General features: G+C 44.7%; 1 protein-coding gene across 2 annotated transcripts; it reads right to left on the reverse strand.

The window, feature by feature from the left end:
- Positions 1-265: 265 nt before the first annotated feature.
- LOC122046493 (cytochrome P450 71A1-like) lies at positions 266-8,305 on the reverse strand. Of its 2 annotated transcripts, none has more exons than XM_042607212.1 (2): positions 7,355-8,303; positions 266-1,110 (listed from the first exon to the last, which is right to left on the reverse strand). In XM_042607212.1, exons 1-2 carry the CDS (start codon positions 8,285-8,287, stop codon positions 487-489), a joined length of 1,557 nt encoding a protein of 518 aa, XP_042463146.1. In that variant the 5' UTR covers positions 8,288-8,303; the 3' UTR covers positions 266-486. The 2 variants fall into 2 exon arrangements, with proteins under 2 accessions (XP_042463146.1, XP_042463145.1); XM_042607211.1 differs by lacking the exon at positions 266-1,110 and adding an exon at positions 6,431-7,251 and having other exon boundaries at positions 7,355-8,305.
- Between the last annotated feature and the right edge of the window lie 8,730 nt (positions 8,306-17,035).

The raw sequence follows: 17,035 nt of genomic DNA on the forward strand, positions 1-17,035 counted from the left end.
TAGCAAATCAAATCTTTTATGCTCATATAAAATATATGAAAATTGATTTTCATTTTATTCGAGAATGTGTGAACTCAATAATTAATTATCTCTTACTTTTATATAGATGATCAAATTATTGATATCTTCACTAAGTCAAATAATATTTTAATAGACTAACAAGTAAACTAGCATTAGAGACTTTCCATTAAGTTTGTCAATGGTAAAAACGAATTATTCAATGCAACCGTGCCAAATCAAATGAGTATTAGAACACTCTAATCATTATAATAAATACTTCCTTTATTAATCTATCAACTATAATTAATTGATAGAATATTATAATAATTGTACTATTTATGGACAAACTGGATTATCAACTAGTTTATTACTTAAACCCATTTATTTACCAATTACCTTTCTTTCTTTACACCCAGTACTAAGTCACTTCTCAACCATTAGTAGTTATTGGTGTACTTACATATTCATGGTAAGATGTAGATGTAGCTAGTGTCGACGGGGCTTTGCCACAAGAACAAGTTTGGATTTCCTGTGAATCACAATTCCATGCCCTTCATCCGCATCCAGCTCCTCTGCTCTCATCCCATCAGGCAACTCCCAGTCGAAATGAAGCAGTAAGGTGGCCAAGACAAGCTCCAGGGTGACCTCAGCCATTCCAATGCCAGCGCACCCTCTCCGGCCAGCGCCGAACGGCAAGTACCGGAAGTCTTTTCCCTTGAAATCAAAAGCACTAGTGTTCAAGAACCTCTCTGGACAAAACTGGTCAGCCTTATCCCACAGCTTGGGATCCCTACCTAAGGCCCATGCATTGACCAACACTCTGGTGCCCTTGGGAATGTGATAGCCCTGCAGCTGCGTATCCACCGACGCCTCTCGCGGAAGCAGTAATGGTACAATAGGGTGCAGCCTCAGAGCCTCCATGATCACTGCCCTCAGATACTTCATCTCTTCCAATTTCTCCTCTTCAATTATCTCTTCTTTGGCTTCAGCTCCGACGACTCCTCGAATCTCCTCTTGCACTCTGCGCATCGCATTTGGATGGCGTATGAGCTCCGTCATGACCCATTCTATGGTCGCGAATGTTGTATCTGTGCCTGCACCAAACATGTCCTGCTTCCAAATATTAATTGACAAGTATGTTTTTAAATTGAGATGAAAGATTAGGGGGGAATTAAAGAGCATACGAAGATAAGGCCCTTAATGTTCTCTTGGCTGAGAGAAACGGAGCTATCGACATCCCCCAGAGAGAGCAAAATATCAACCAAATCTTCACTGTTATGAGTGCGTTCGTTGCTATTTCTCATCTTAATGTGCTCTTGAATGACTTGCTCGATGAAGGTGTCGAACTCGAGAGCGACCTTTTTGACCTTGTAATCGAATCCGTTGAGTCGATCGAGCCAACCCAGCCATGGAATGTGGTCTCTCAACGGGAATGCAATCAACAGCGCTGCCATCTCATCAAATAGCTTGTTCACTTTGCTCCCTCTGCCCTTTTCCTCACTGTACGTCCGCCCCAACGCCACTCTGCAGATAAAGTTGCTGGTGAACCCGATGATGACGTCGCTGACGTTGACCGGGCGGGAGGCGGCGGCGGCGGAGCGGATGTCAGCGACAAGAAGGGCGACCTCTGCTTGCCTAGCCGGGCTAAAGGAGAGAACCCGTGTGTGGCTGAGTAGGTGGACGGTGGCTATGCGGCGGAGTTGGCGCCACTGCTCGCCGTACTTGCTGAAGACCAGGTCCTGGTTGCCGTAGAAAAGGCGGTGGGTCACGGTGGTGTGGGGGCGGCTGGCGAAGGCGACGTCGCGGGACTTCAACACCTCTTCAGCGGCGGTCGGCGAGGAGACGATGACGGTGGGGACGCTGCCGAGGTGGAGGAGCATGACGGGACCATACTTGGTGGAGAGTTCTTGGAGGATGCGGTGGGGGAGGGAGCCTGAGAGCTGGTGGAGGTTGCCAATGACCGGTAGGGTGGGTGGAGATGGGGGTAGGAGATGGGTGGGTGACTTCCTGGATTGTGTCCGGCGGAGGAAGTGGGCGAGGAGGAAGAGGAAGGGCAGGAGGAGGAGAAGATGAGAAGGGTGAAAGAACTGGAACAGCATAGTGCAAGTATGAAGCATAGCACCTCCCGCGTTGATAGATGAAGAAGGAGAGAGGGAGGTGGAGGTGGAGATGAGAGGTGAGAGGCCCAGATTGATAGATATATATAAAATGGACTCGAGCGGTTCGAGTACGTTACGTATAAAATTTTTGCAATTAACGGAAAATTATTTGTTTATTTGACATGCATTTGCTCGTGGGGACACACACTTCTATCGAAATAAGTTGAAATAATATCAGCAAAAGTGTGGACGCTTTCAATTATCTAAGCCTTTGGTTGAAGATGGATAACCCAGCCCTACAAATCACAGCCGGGATCGTTTGGTTGAAGAGGGGTCACGAGTCCCCATCGAACAGGTTCTCCACTAGAAGAGAGTTGCCCTCTTGTACTAAAGGAAAAGCCAATCTAGGGGCTAGGTCATCCATTCAACTTCAACTAAGATCACCAAAGCAATCGAGTGAATCCTTGAATGAGGATACTTTAGTAGTCCACTAGAGCTAGCCAGCCACCCAACCAAGCTCAAGCAATCAAAGAGCAATCTCCACCATCTCCCAAGCAGAGGAAGCGACCGGCAAGAGCTGATGGGAGCAACTGTTAAAATGATAAATGACGGTGGAAGTTGAGTGGGGGGTGAGATGAACGGCAATGGATATGATAGGCAAGAGTTGATGGGAGATGCAGATTGCCAACGGGGACAGGAGCCGATGGGAGATGCAAATTGCAGAGTCCAGAGATCGATGGCCTACAAGAATGTGTAGGCCGATGTCGGCGATGGGAGACTAGATAGCCTAAGGCAAAGATCGAACTTAGAAGGGAGCGACGATGGGAGACTAGAGGGCATCCAAGGGAACAGTGTCGATGGAGATTGACGCAAGCGAAGGGTAGAACCACATAATAAGGGTTTAGGAATTAGGGATTTTTATCTGTCTTATATTATTATTATTATTATTATTATTATTATTATTATTATTATTATTATTATTATAATTAGGGTGGGTTCGTGGATGGTGTAGCATCCCCATACTCGTCCTGGTTTAACTTCGAGGATTTTAAAAATCCTCGAACCCGAACTCATACCCGAAATAACTCCCCGAACTCGCCACCGTTTCAGGTTTTCCCCACGGGGCCCCGACCCATGGGGACATGTCATCCCTACGAGGAGGGTGGTGCTCGAGTGTGGCTGCCGAACAAGGAGCTCTTCAGCCAAGGCTGTCCAAGGCCAGTGAGGAAAGAAGAACATGGCGCTGCAACAACGTAAAGGAGAGTGGCCAGGACAACAATGCAACATCACTGGCAAAGGGAGAGGACGCGACAAAGAGGGGAAAAAATTTAGGGCAACTATCAACTTAAATAAGATAAGCCAAATAAAATTTCTAAAATCCTAATTGGATTATCCCCTTAAGATACATAAAAAATTATTTTAAATAATGAAAAATTCCATTAACATTTTAAATATTTTCTAAGTTTATTTCCTTATTAATTATAATCATATTATTATTTTCCTAAATAAATTCAATTAGATCAAATTTTAATTAGTTTTAATTTTTATCATCCTGTGTGTATATATTATTGGTAGCTTTTAGTTCTAATTGGAACATTTAGTAAATATGACAATTAGACATTTTTAATACATTTCTTCATGATTAGAAAACTGTATTTATGGGACAACCACCTGAGTTCATTCATCCACAATTTCTATTTCATGTTTGTAACTCAAGAAATTCATTATGATCTTTGAGAAGCTCCTCGTGCATGGTTTCATCGATTATCTAACCGGTTACAAGATCAGGAATTTTCTAGATCAAAGATAATCTCTTTTCTATTCTATAAATATAATGATAGATATATCATTTTTTTCTTATTTATGTATTTGATATATTAATAATTGGCAATAATCAAAAGAGAATCATAACTCTATTAAATCTTCTCAATCAGGACTTTTCTATTCGAGATTTGTATATATAGTGATCTTTTTTTTCTTGGTATTGAACTTATCAAATATGATGAAAGTTGTCTCCTCTCTCAGAGCAAATATAATATTAAGCTTCTCGAAAGAGCTAAAATGAATTGAGCACGTCTGATCTCTCACACCAATTGTTATAAATAACTTATCTGCAACTTCATCCATTTATGCTATTTTGATCCTCAAATTTATCAAAGAATTCTTAGATCCTTATAATGTATCACTATCATATAACTTGATATTATCTTTATAGTAAATCATACTTGTTAGTTCACGAGTGCTCCCACTAAACAAAATTTGGGAATGATACGGTTGACAATGGAGGGGCCCAAGGGCAAAGGGTGAGAAGGGTCAAGGCCATGTAGCGGTCAAAAGACAGGAGGATGTGGCGGTCAATAGTCAAGGTGACGCGGCAGTCAATGGTCAAGCTGACGGGGCGGTCAGAGGCAAGTATGTGGGGTAGTCAGAGGTCAGGCGGACTGGTTGATCAAGGGGGCAAAACAGTTGAAAGACAAGGGAAGACGACAGGCGAAACACCGGGCATAGGTCGGGATCGACAGAGCTGTATAGAGACGGCTTGGTCGGCAGGTCTGCGATTCAAAGGACTGGAGGTACAAGTCACGGGTCGGGATCGGCAGAGCTGTATAGAGACGGCTTGGTCGGCAGGTCTGCGATTCAAAGGACTGGAGGTACAAGTCACGGGTCGGGATCGGCAGAGCTGTTTAGAGATGGCCCGAGCTACAGGCCTGCGATCCAAAGAACTGGAAGTACAGGCCATGGGTCGGAAGCGGCAGAACTGATCAGAAGCAGCTCGATCTACAGGCCTGCGGTTGAGGACCAGGAAATACAAAGCGCAGGATACAGGTCAGGAGCGGTATAGCTGTGTAGAAACGGCTCGGTCTGCAAGTCTGCGACTCGAGGGTTCGGAAGTGCAAGCCACAAATCAAAGGTTGGACGCAGCAGGGTTGTGCAGAGACGACCCTGTCTGCGGGTCTGCTACTCGGAGATCCGGAAGGGTAAGCCACAAGTCACAGGGCTGTGCTGGGTCAGCCCGACTAACAAGCGAGATCTGGTCGAGGCGTGCGAGGTAGAAGCCGACCGCGGTGAATAGGATGAGCCAAGCTGTGCAGGAGTGGAAGGATCATGATTGTCCGTCAAGGTTAATCATTACATGCCAGTGAGACGTGCGAAGGCGGAGGTTTCTAAGGGAGAAGATGCTCTCATGATTAATAGCGGTCTGACAGGTGTCCCTCACTATAAGACAAAATCCATGTGTAAAGGCGGAGGTTCCTAAACAAGAAGATGCTTTCACAACCAATAGCAGCAAGACAGGTGTCCAGGACTACACGACAAAGCCCGACGTCTAACGTTTTCTGACAGAGTTGCAGGTTCTAGGAAGAGAGGACGCATAAAAGGGGAGAGATCCCTCGTACGCAGGTACGCGCACACACTCCCTCGTCACTTTTTCCACAACTTTTCACTTTTCAGTCGTTTTCCTCTTTTCTTTCTACTTTTTCTGGGGGAAAAAGGACATGACTTGAGCGTCGGAGGGCCTGATCCGAGGACTTTTTCCCTGGGTTTCGGTCTCTAACGTGAAAGGGGAGATTGTCTGAGTGTGCGCAGGAGCCTGCAGCAGCGTCAGCCTCCCGTGGGAGCCGAATCACCTACGACTTTCCGTCAACAACCAGGCCACCGCGACCTGCCTCCGTCCGACTCAGCCTTCGGACAGGATCAGGGAATATATGAAAATAATACTTCGGTATCTTAAAGGTGTTATTCTATATAGTCTTCTTTTATAATGTTAATCATCTCAATACTTGCATGTCTATAATGAAACAAATTGAGCAAACTCTTCTGAAGATAGACACTCTATTAGTGGATATATAATATTTTTTTAGACAAAACATTATCTTATGGAATTTGAAAAGTCACCTACAGTATCTCATTCAAGCATTGAAATTAATATAAAGATATAAGCAACACAACGTCTAAAATTATTTGGTTTGATCACTCTTTTTTTAACTTTATTTATATTAAATGTTGTACAAAAAATTTAGTGTGAAAATAATAGAGCAATATACCTTATAGTAAATCCAATCTTTTATACTCTATAAAATTTGTGAAAATTAATTTTCATTTTATTTGAAAACATGTGACAACTCAATAATTAGTTGTCTCTTACGTTTATACAAAGAATCAAATTATTGATAGTCAAATAATATTTCAATAGACTAATGAGTAAACTCAGCAGCATCAGGGATTTTCCACTAAGATTATCAATGGTAAAAAAGAATTATTCAATGCAACCGTGCCAAATCAAATGAGTATTAGAACACTCTAATTATTATAATAAATATTTCCTTTATTAATCTATCAACTATAATTAATTGATAGAATATTATAATAATTGCACTATTTATGGACAAACTAGATTATCAACTAGTTTATTACTGAAACCCATTTATTTCCCAATTACCTTTCTTTCTTTACACCCAGTACTAAGTCACTTCTCAACCATGAGTAGTTATTGGTGTACTTATATATTCATGGTAAGATGTAGATGTAGCTAGTGTCGACGGGGCTTTGCCACAAGAACAAGTTTGGATTTCCTGTGAATCACAATTCCATGCCCTTCATCCGCATCCAGCTCCTCTGCTCTCATCCCATCAGGCAACTCCCAGTCGAAATGAAGCAGTAAGGTGGCCAAGACAAGCTCCAGGGTGACCTCAGCCATTCCAATGCCAGCGCACCCTCTCCGGCCAGCGCCGAACGGCAAGTACCGGAAGTCTTTTCCCTTGAAATCAAAAGCACTAGTGTTCAAGAACCTCTCTGGACAAAACTGGTCAGCCTTATCCCACAGCTTGGGATCCCTACCTAAGGCCCATGCATTGACCAACACTCTGGTGCCCTTGGGAATGTGATAGCCCTGCAGCTGCGTATCCACCGACGCCTCTCGCGGAAGCAGTAATGGTACAATAGGGTGCAGCCTCAGAGCCTCCATGATCACTGCCCTCAGATACTTCATCTCTTCCAATTTCTCCTCCCTAATTATCTCTTCTTTGGCTTCAGCTCCGACGACTCCTCGAATCTCCTCTTGCACTCTACGCATCGCATTTGGCTGGCGTATGAGCTCCGTCATGACCCATTCTATGGTCGCGAATGTTGTATCTGTGCCTGCACCAAACATGTCCTGCTTCCAAATATTAATTGACGTCTATGTTTTAAAATTTTTATGAAAGATTGATTATATTGAACTTGGAGAAATTAAGATTAGGGAGAATTAAAGAACATACGAAGATGAGGCCCTTAATGTTCTCTTGGCTGAGAGAAACTGAGCTATCGACATCCCCCAGAGAAAGCAAAATATCAACCAAATCTTCATTGTTATGAGTGCGTTCGTTGCTATTTCTCATCTTAATGTGCTCTTGAATGACTTGCTCGATGAAGGTGTCGAACTCGAGAGCGACCTTTTTGACCTTGTAATCGAATCCGTTGAGTCGATCGAGCCAACCCAGCCATGGAATGTGGTCTCGCAACGGGAACGCGACCAACAGCGCTGTGATCTCCTCAAATAGCTTGTTCACTTTGCTCCCTTTGCCCTTTTCCTCGCTGTACGTCCGCCCTAACGCCACTCTGCAGATAAAGTTGCTGGTGAACTCGATGATGACGTCGCTAACGTTGACCGGGCGGGAGGCGGCGGCGGCGGAGCGGATGTCGGCGACAAGAAGGGCGACCTCTGCTTGCCTAGCCGGGCTAAAGGAGAGAACCCGTGTGTGGCTGAGTAGGTGGACGGTGGCGATGCGGCGGAGTTGGCGCCACTGCTCGCCGTACTTGCTGAAGACCAGGTCCTGGTTGCTGTAGAAAAGGCGGTGGGTCACGGTGGTGTGGGGGCGGCTGGCGAAGGCGACGTCGCGGGACTTCAACACCTCTTCAGCGGCGGGCGGCGAGGAGACGATGACGGTGGGGACACTGCCGAGGTGGAGGAGCATGACGGGACCGTACTTGGCGGAGAGTTCTTGGAGGATGCGGTGGGGGAGGGAGCCTGAGAGCTGGTGGAGGTTGCCAATGAGCGGTAGGGTGGGTGGAGATGGGGGTAGGAGATGGGTGGGTGACTTCCTGGATTGTGTCCGGCGGAGGAAGTGGACGAGGAGGAGGAGGAAGGGCAGGAGGAGGAGAAGATGAGAAGGGTGAAAGAACTGGAACAGCATAGTGCAAGTATTAAGCATAGCACCTCCCACGTTGATAGATGAAGAAGGAGAGAGGGAGGAGGATATGAGAGGTGAGAGACTCCAGATTGATAGATATATATAAAATGGACTCGAGCAGTTAGAGTACGTCACGTATAAAATTTTTGCAAGTAACGGAAAATTATTTGTTTATTTGACATGGATTTGTTCGTGGGGAAACACACTTCTATTGAAATAAGTTAAATAATATCAGCAAAAGTGGGCACGCTTTCAATTATCTAAGCCTTTGGTGGAAGATGGATAACCCAGCTCTACAAATCGGTCGTCAAACAAATTTGGAAGCGTAAACGACTTCTTGTCCCGGAGTTAATGTCCAGATTTTTTATTCAGAAAATTATCTTATAGTGCATGAATCTTAAAGATAGTCCTCTAAAGATGATTTAATGATTAACCCATGAAATATTATCATCATGAGTATTGAGATTTGAATTTCAACGTAATTAAGATAAATATCTTCTTTGTGTTAGTCATTATTCTAAAAGTTAGTAATCGTTCGTGATTTACTTTCTACGTGTTGACCTTAGAATAGATTGACGAGGATGATGGGAGCGATTGTATTCACGTTTTTGACATCATGAATTGTGAAGACAAATAAATAAAAGGAAAATATTTTTTTTCTCCCATTACGTCAAAATCATTACAAAAATAAAGATCTTTTAAGATGGTTAAAATTATCATAAATGCTCTATCTATTGTAGAAGAACTCCATTTGCAAATGATAAAAAAATATATCCAATATTTAACAAAAAAAAAAAATAATCTTATAGTAGAAAATTTTGTGAAGGGGGAAATTTATTCCAGAAAAACATTGTCGCAACATCAACAAAAAATTTTTATTATAAAAAAAGTACCGTAGCAAATTCAAAATCCTAGTGTTAGGATTTGTTATTTCATTAAAAGTCATCACAATGCACATTCACCTTGATTAATGTCGTAGCAAATTTATGTAAAAAACGAATAAAGAAAGAAACTATTTTTTCTTACCCGTGAATAAATATATAACCATGATTATAAATAAATAGATTGAATATTTACATGACAAACAACAACAATAATAATACTCGAACAGGTTATAAATGAAGGAAATGGGAGCTCACGTTGTCCATTTTCTTTAAGACAAAATGTCTCTTTTACGTTTGAGATAATTCTAATTATAAAAAGTGTTGAGTTCAATTAAAATTTCATATTAGAAAATTTTGATTAAAATAATAAGGTTAAAAGGATGTATGATATCTCTATTGACATGAAGTCTTTTGGGTAGAGCCCAAGAGTAAAACCATGAGGGTCTAGATCTAAAATAGACAATATCATACCATTATAGAGATATATGGACATCCTTTGGGCACAATAATGGTATCAGATAGGCCCGAAGCTAGTCATGAGTGACCGGATGCTCGTGGGGAGGCCTAGAGCAGGTCAAGGTGACCGAATACTTACAAGGGGTGAGTAGGTCAGGGTGATCGGGTACTTGTAGGGAGGCCTGGAGCAAGTCAGGGTGGTCGGGTACTTGCGGTGAGGCGAGTAGGTCAGGGTGGCCAGATGCTCGTAAGTAGGTCCGGAGTATGTCAAGGTGACCGGACGCTGATGCTTGCGGGGAGGCCCAAAGCATGTCAGGATGACAGATGCTCGCAGGGAGGTCCAGACCATGAGAATAAGTATGGTCTTCGTTTGAGAGGAGGATTGTTGGGGTTTCAATCAAAGTCCTATATTGAAAAGATTTGGTAAAAATCATGAGGTTAAAAGGATGTATGATATCTCCATTGACATAAGATATTTTAAATAGAGCACAAAAGTAAAGTCATGAGGACCTAAGTCTAAAGTAGACAATATCATCCCATTATGAAGATATATGAAAATTGTTTGAGTATAATAAAAAGAACGTCTAAGGTTGATTCAAAGGATTAACCACCTCATTGGCCCAAGGGTGACCGGAGTTTGGTGCGGGAAAGAACTAGCGATTATCCAAATAGGCCGGCAATAGGTGGCATGGCCGGTGACCGTGTCTATGGTTACGCGGTTGAGGCGGCGTGAGTGACCTGCGGTGAAGAAAGCGGCAAAGAAAAAAAACACACATGCTGCATGAATATGACGAAGCATAGTGATTTGAGAAAAAAGTTTATTTTTTATAAATCAAATAAAAATAAAAAAAATAAATAACGTTTTTGTTTTTGGATAAGTGGTTTGATTTTAGAAAATCAAACTAAAAAAACCGTGAGCGTGAAAAAAAAACGAAACAGTTAGTTTAAATCTTACTTCTCTAGTACCGGTTTCATATCAAACTAAATTGTTTTGAACCGATTTACTTTACATCAGATTGATTTAAATTATTAGTTGATTTAATTTTAAAAAATTAGATTAGTATAATCAAATTTAAATATGATTTAAATTATTAGTTAATTTAATCAAATTATTTTAGTTAAATTAAATCCTGGTCTTATTCAAATTATTAGTGGGTTTAAACAAACTAATTTTGATCTAAATTAGAATCAATTTGGATTAATTTGAATAACTGGATCTCTCCGAATATGATTAAATGATTAGATTTATTTTATTGGGTCAAATTTGATCAAATAGATTAGATTTATTTTAATGGGTCAGAATTAAACTAATGAGAATTAGTTTGATCGAACGGACTTGAGTTTGATCAATAAGTTTCAGATTGTCTTAAATGGGCTTAAATTAAACAATAACAAAATATATGTATAGAAAATCTCCGTCCAATTAGATTAGTTCTAACGAGGACAAAGGACCAAGCTCAGAGTTCGATTTCCCAATTGACCTGTCCAATGGGTCAGTCGATTTAGACTCCTAAAAATCGAGAAAATTTATTTTTCTTAATTAATAGTATTGGTTCTATAACTATATAAATTGAATTAAGCTAGTTTTGTACTGATTAGTTGGTTGTGTATTGACTTATTTAATTTAAATTTACAGATGGCCAGATGGCCAGATGGCACGAACAAGCTATGAGAGCAGATTCAAGAGATAGAGTATAACTCTATTTATAGAGTTGACGGACACATTAGACAGCTCGATAGATTATTTAGAAACTCGAGCAGGAAGAGTTTCCAGTCATGGACAATTACAGGATCTAGGCTTTGATGCGTTCATTACCAGTGTATCCCAAGGTGGTAGCAGATTATGTATGGGAGCGCCATGAAGGAGGAGTCACATATTCAGAGCTATGTGAGAAACTACTTTATCATATGGATGAAGAGAATCCTAAAAAGTCTGAAGAGGATCCTGATGAGTTTGATAAAGATCCAAAAGAGGATCCAATTGTGGATCTAATGGAGAATCCTGAAATTGTCTTACCTGAGATTGCCTCAAATGAGTCTAGGTTAAAAGAAATTATGTTGATCACTGTACTAGTGTTTGTCCTAGTGAAAGTGGTGTTAGCCTATCTAGTCTATTAGAGTTCTTTTATTGTAATTGTCATTATGTATGAACATTATTAGTCTATTCCGTTCATAACAATTTGTTATATGTTAACAATATTAGCATGTTTATGTTAATGATATATTTTATTTATATGTTTGTTTATGCTAATTACTTCACTTATGATAATATGGTCAATAAAATATACTCTTTCATTAGTTTATTATGAATATAATAATTGATGATTAGTTCATTAGTTAGAATGTGTATAATAGTTGATCCGGCGATAAGGCCGAGGGACCCTCATGGGCAAAGGATCAACGACACGTAGGGGTCAGGAGTCAAGAGGGGTCAACCCCGTCGACTCGCCGAGCGGGCACCCTATGTCGATCGCCTGGTCATGCCCTCCAGCCGAAGGAACTATAAGCCGACCATGAGCCCGGGTTTCAGACGCCGAGGTAAAAAGGCTATATGGCTGAGTGGGTGGTCCGGTCGGCCGTGGCCCAAGGCAAGGGTACAAGGCCGAGCGGCCTGTCCGCTCGGCCAAGGCGTCAGCCAACCAGACCAAAGTGCTCGTCCGAGCAGGGGACCGTGAATCTCCCTCGGACGGACCAACATCTGCGACGGGTCGAAGGTAAGGAGCCGCCGAGCAGCTGGGCGCTTGGCTCGAGAAGATGAAATCAAAGAAGACGGGGCAGTAGGGACGTCATCCTAGTAACCTCTGTCGCTGACAACAGGCATGTTCGATGACCAGGCCATACGCAGAATCGTACGATGGAAGGTTCTTCTGTCCCATCAAGGAGGTATTTGGACTGTAGAAGTATGGCATCAGGCATGCTCTTCTGACAAGCCCATACTGAATTATGGTGCAGGACACGTGTACGCCTCAATGTGTGTGTGGCAAGTTCACCATAGCTCTATATAAGAGCCCTCAGACTTCGCCGGAGGTATGCAAACTACGATCTTTGGAGCCACTTCATTATTTCCCCCTTTGCCTGACTTGATCGTCGGAGGGCCGTCGCCGGAAAACCCCACCCGGCTCGGTTTTGTTGCAGGATCATCGGAGCGTACGAGGAGCCAGCAGGGAGCGCCACGTCCCCAACGTCCGTTGTTTCAGCGATCGGACAGGATCAAATTGGCGCCGTCTGTGGGAACGCGCCTGCATCCGAGTGGAAGAGATGGACGAAGCTGGACGACCGCACACCGTGATGCTCTCCCAGGAGGAGCTCGACGCTCTAATCGAGGCAAGAGCGGCTAAGCTCGTAGAGCAACAGAAACAGAAGGCGCCAGGGAATACATTATGTGCCCCCGGCGATCAGGGAATACAACGGAACCACCGACCCGGATGACCATCTGGATAAGTTCTGTTGGTGCAGGAAGCATCCGACGATCGAACCTAAGTTTTGATAATGGCAAAGGGATTCAAAGTTAAGATTCTCTGTTATCTAACATGTTGAATGAGTATTTCAGGAAAGTCCTAACTGCGGTTAGGCAGGTGAAAACCCTAGGGGGTGGTAACCCTAGGTCCTAGGGGGTGGTAACCCTAGGTGGAGAAAAGTCCTAGCTGCGGTTAGGCAAAGGGAAAACCCTAGGGGGTGGTAACCCTAGGTCATAGGGGATGGTAACCCTATGCGGAAAGTCTTGGCAGATCGATGACTTCAGGCAAAAGTCCTAGGGGGTGGTAACCCTAGGTGGAAAGTCCTAGTGTCGCGAACCGAGTGGACGTCCAGCATGAAGATCGAAAGCATCGGAAGCTGAGCAAAAGTCCAGTCGATCCGGAGGATCGAACTGGCAAAAGGTAAATCTCCTGAGTGGAGTAGGTGAGGACGCGTTCCTCGGGAGAGGAAACAGTAGGCGTCGGTTTGACCTAGGGTTTCCGGTTGAAAATCTGAAGTCAGAACCGGACAATCCAGTGACTGTCACGTATTTAATTTATCATATTTATAGTATTTTGTGCTAACTTTGTGTTGCAGGGTATTATTTGAGACTAACGTATCTTGCAGGTGCAAAGGAGCAACCTTAAGCCTCGGATGAATAGTGTCCGAGGCGCCTTCATGGAGCTTGCAGGTGCCTCGGGTGCAAGGCAGGAGATGGCTGCGCAAAGGAGCTGGAGGTGCCTTAGAGGACATCCGAGGCGCCTTGAAAGCTACCTATAAGGCGCCTCAGAGGGATGATTGAGCCGCCTCAAGGTGGATAAGAGGCAACGGAGGCGCCTTGAACAGCCTTCAAGGCGCCTTGAACACCCTTTATAAGGGGGTTTCGACCAGCATCTCAATGAATCAAGTTCTGAGCTTTCCTTCTTCAACGTGCTACTAACAAAGTCATTCCGAAGTGCTGTTGCAACATTCCGACGACCCGGAGCTTCGTTTTTCTCTTCTTTAAGTTGTCGGTACAAAGTTATTCTAATTGCTGTTACATTTTGTAATCTGTAATTCTTATCGAGCTTATAGTTGTTGCCCACCGGAAGTGATCAAGGATCGCGGGCCTTCGAGTAGGAGTCGTCTTAGGCTCCGAACGAAGTAAATCCCTTTGTGTCTTTGTATTTATTTTATTCCGCTGCATTTTAATTACTTCGATAGTTTTCCGATAATCGAACAAATAGCCACGAGCGCTATTCACCCCCCTCTAGCGCGTCTCGATCCAACAAGTTCGACAACACAGCTACACTACATCAATATACGGATGGAGTGAAATGTCGGGTGTTTCTTACCACCCTCTCGGGATCGGTGCAACGATGGTTCCGGAGGCTGCCGGACGGATCCATCACCAGCTTCAAAGAGTTCCGCGTCACTTTTCTCCATCACTTTGCAAGCAGTCGGCGCTACCAGAAGACCAGTGTCAGCCTATTCGCCATCAAGCAGGAGCCCAGGGAGCCGCTCAGAGCGTACATCCAACGATTCAACCGAGTGGCCATGGATATTCCAACGGCCACCTCAGAAACGATGATGAATGCGTTCACACAAGGCCTCGTGGACGGTGACTTCTTCCGTTCACTCATTCGGAAGCTGCCCCGAGACTACGATCATATGTTACACCGGGCCAATGAATACATTAATGTAGAGGAAGCCCAGATGGCCCAAAGGAAAGAAGCTCCAACCGAGCAACTAGCCCCTGCCGAGTGGAAACCGCACACTGCTCACCAGCCGCCCAGAGGACCGCGAGCTGAAGCAGCCCGCCCTTAGCAACATGCAAGATCTCACGCCATTCAAGAGGTATCTACCAAGCGGCCCAAACCCATAAAGAAGGTATGGACCCCAATGTTTTGCTCGTTCCACCGGACCGACACGCATAATACAAGAGATTGCCGAAGCCTTCCCCTGATCGCCCACCCCGTGCCCCGGAGTGGCCACCGTCAATCGCCATCATCCGACAGGCGACAGCGACATCGTGAAGTCGATCGACGACAATCTGCCGAGCGGTATCGTCCTCAGAGGCACGAGGACAATCCCCGGGTATCCAAGGAGCGGCCTAGGCCGTCCCACCGGGAAGAAGAAAATAGAAGCAACACATCCCACGGCGAGATCAACATCATTGCTGGAGGGCCGACCGGAGGTGACTCCAACAGAGCAAGGAAGGCAAGTGTCAGGCAGCTCCAGATCCATGCGGTCAGCTGAAGTCAAGAACGGGCGAGCGGGCCCGAAATCAGTTTCGGGCCCAGGGACCTAGAGGGAGTCGAAGTGCCACATGACGACGCCCTCCTCATCAAAGCGGTAATAGCTAACTATACTATTCACCGCGTTTTCATCGATACAGGCAGCTCGGTCAACATCATCTTTAAGAAGGCTTTCGACCAACTGTAAATTGATCGAGCCGAGCTGCTGCCCATGACAACCCTCCTCCATGGGTTTACGAGCAATGAAGTTCTGCCAGTCGGACAGGTCCAACTGGCTATTTCGTTGGGAGAAGAGCCGCTCAGAAGGACGCGGACGGTAAACTTCGTCGTGGTTGATTCTCCCTCAGCATACAATGTTATATTGGGGCGACCAGCGCTCAGTGAGTTCCGAGTGGTCGTTTCCACCTTCTACCAGAAGATTAAGTTCCCGGTCGAAGATAAAGTTGGCGAAGTGCGGGGAGACCAGCTGGCGGCTCGGCGATGCTACGTCGAGATGGTCCGAGCTGAAGCTAATTCCGCTCGGAAGACGCCACGGATCAAGGTAAATGCCATAACCGAAAAACCACCCTCTTTGGTTTATGAAGAAAAAGAGGAGGTGCAAATCCACCCGACCCGATCGGAGGCCACCACATTCATTGCGGCCGATCTGGAGGCAAGCCAGAAAAAGGAGGTGATCGAATGTCTCCAGAGAAACTGCGATGTCTTCGTTTGGTCGACGCATGAGCTGCCCGGGATTTCACCAAGTATAGCACAGCATGAACTTCACGTCCGACCGGACGCTCGGCCGGTGAAGCAAATGAAGAGGGACTTCAGCGCCGAACAGAACGCCATCATCCGAGCGGAGGTTGAGAAGCTCCTGGAGGCCGGCCACATACGTGAAGTGCAGTTTCCGAGCTGGTTGGCGAACGTGGTGCTAGTCTCCAAGCCGGGCAACAAGTGGAGGGTTTGCATTGATTTTCGGGATCTCAACAAAGTATGCCCAAAAGATTTCTACCCTCTGCCTCGGATTGATCAACTGGTGGACTCCACAGCCGGGTGCGAGTTAATATGCATGCTGGACGCTTATCAGGGCTACCATCAGGTGTCGCTCGCCCCGAGAGGATCAAGAGAAGGTTAGCTTCGTCACAGCCGACGGTACTTACTGCTACAATGTAATGTCGTTCAGATTAAAGAACGCGGGAGCAACTTATCAACGCTTGATGAACAAAGTATTCAAGGAGCAGATCGGACGCAATTTAGAAGTGTACGTGGATGATATTCTTATCAAGTCCGTCCGAGCGGCTGATCTTTTTGAGGACATGGAGGAGACTTTCCATACACTGAGGAAGTATGGAGTCAAGCTGAACCCTCAGAACTGTTTATTCGGTGCAAAAGGCGGGCGTTTCTTGGGCTACATAGTGACCGAGTGGGGCATAGAGGTCAACCCCAGCAAAGTAAAAGCATTGCAAGATATGCCGCCCCCAAGAAACCTGAGGGAAGTACAGCGACTGACCGGTCGGATAACTGCCTTATCAAGATTCATCTCAAAGACCGTCGACCTGAGTCTTCCTTTTTTCAAGATCTTGCGCAAAGTTACTAAGTTTCATTGGGATGATGAATGCGATCGGGCGTTCGAGGAGCTGAAGACATACTTGAACTCCTTGCCCGTGTTAGCCAAGCCAGCATTAGGTGAGCCGCTCTGTATTTAGTTATCTTCAACCGAGCGGGCAGTAGGCTTGGCATTATTGAGGACGAGC

This window comes from Zingiber officinale, chromosome 2B (assembly GCF_018446385.1).
Source record: "Zingiber officinale cultivar Zhangliang chromosome 2B, Zo_v1.1, whole genome shotgun sequence".
NCBI classification, from domain to species: Eukaryota; Viridiplantae; Streptophyta; class Magnoliopsida; order Zingiberales; family Zingiberaceae; genus Zingiber; species Zingiber officinale.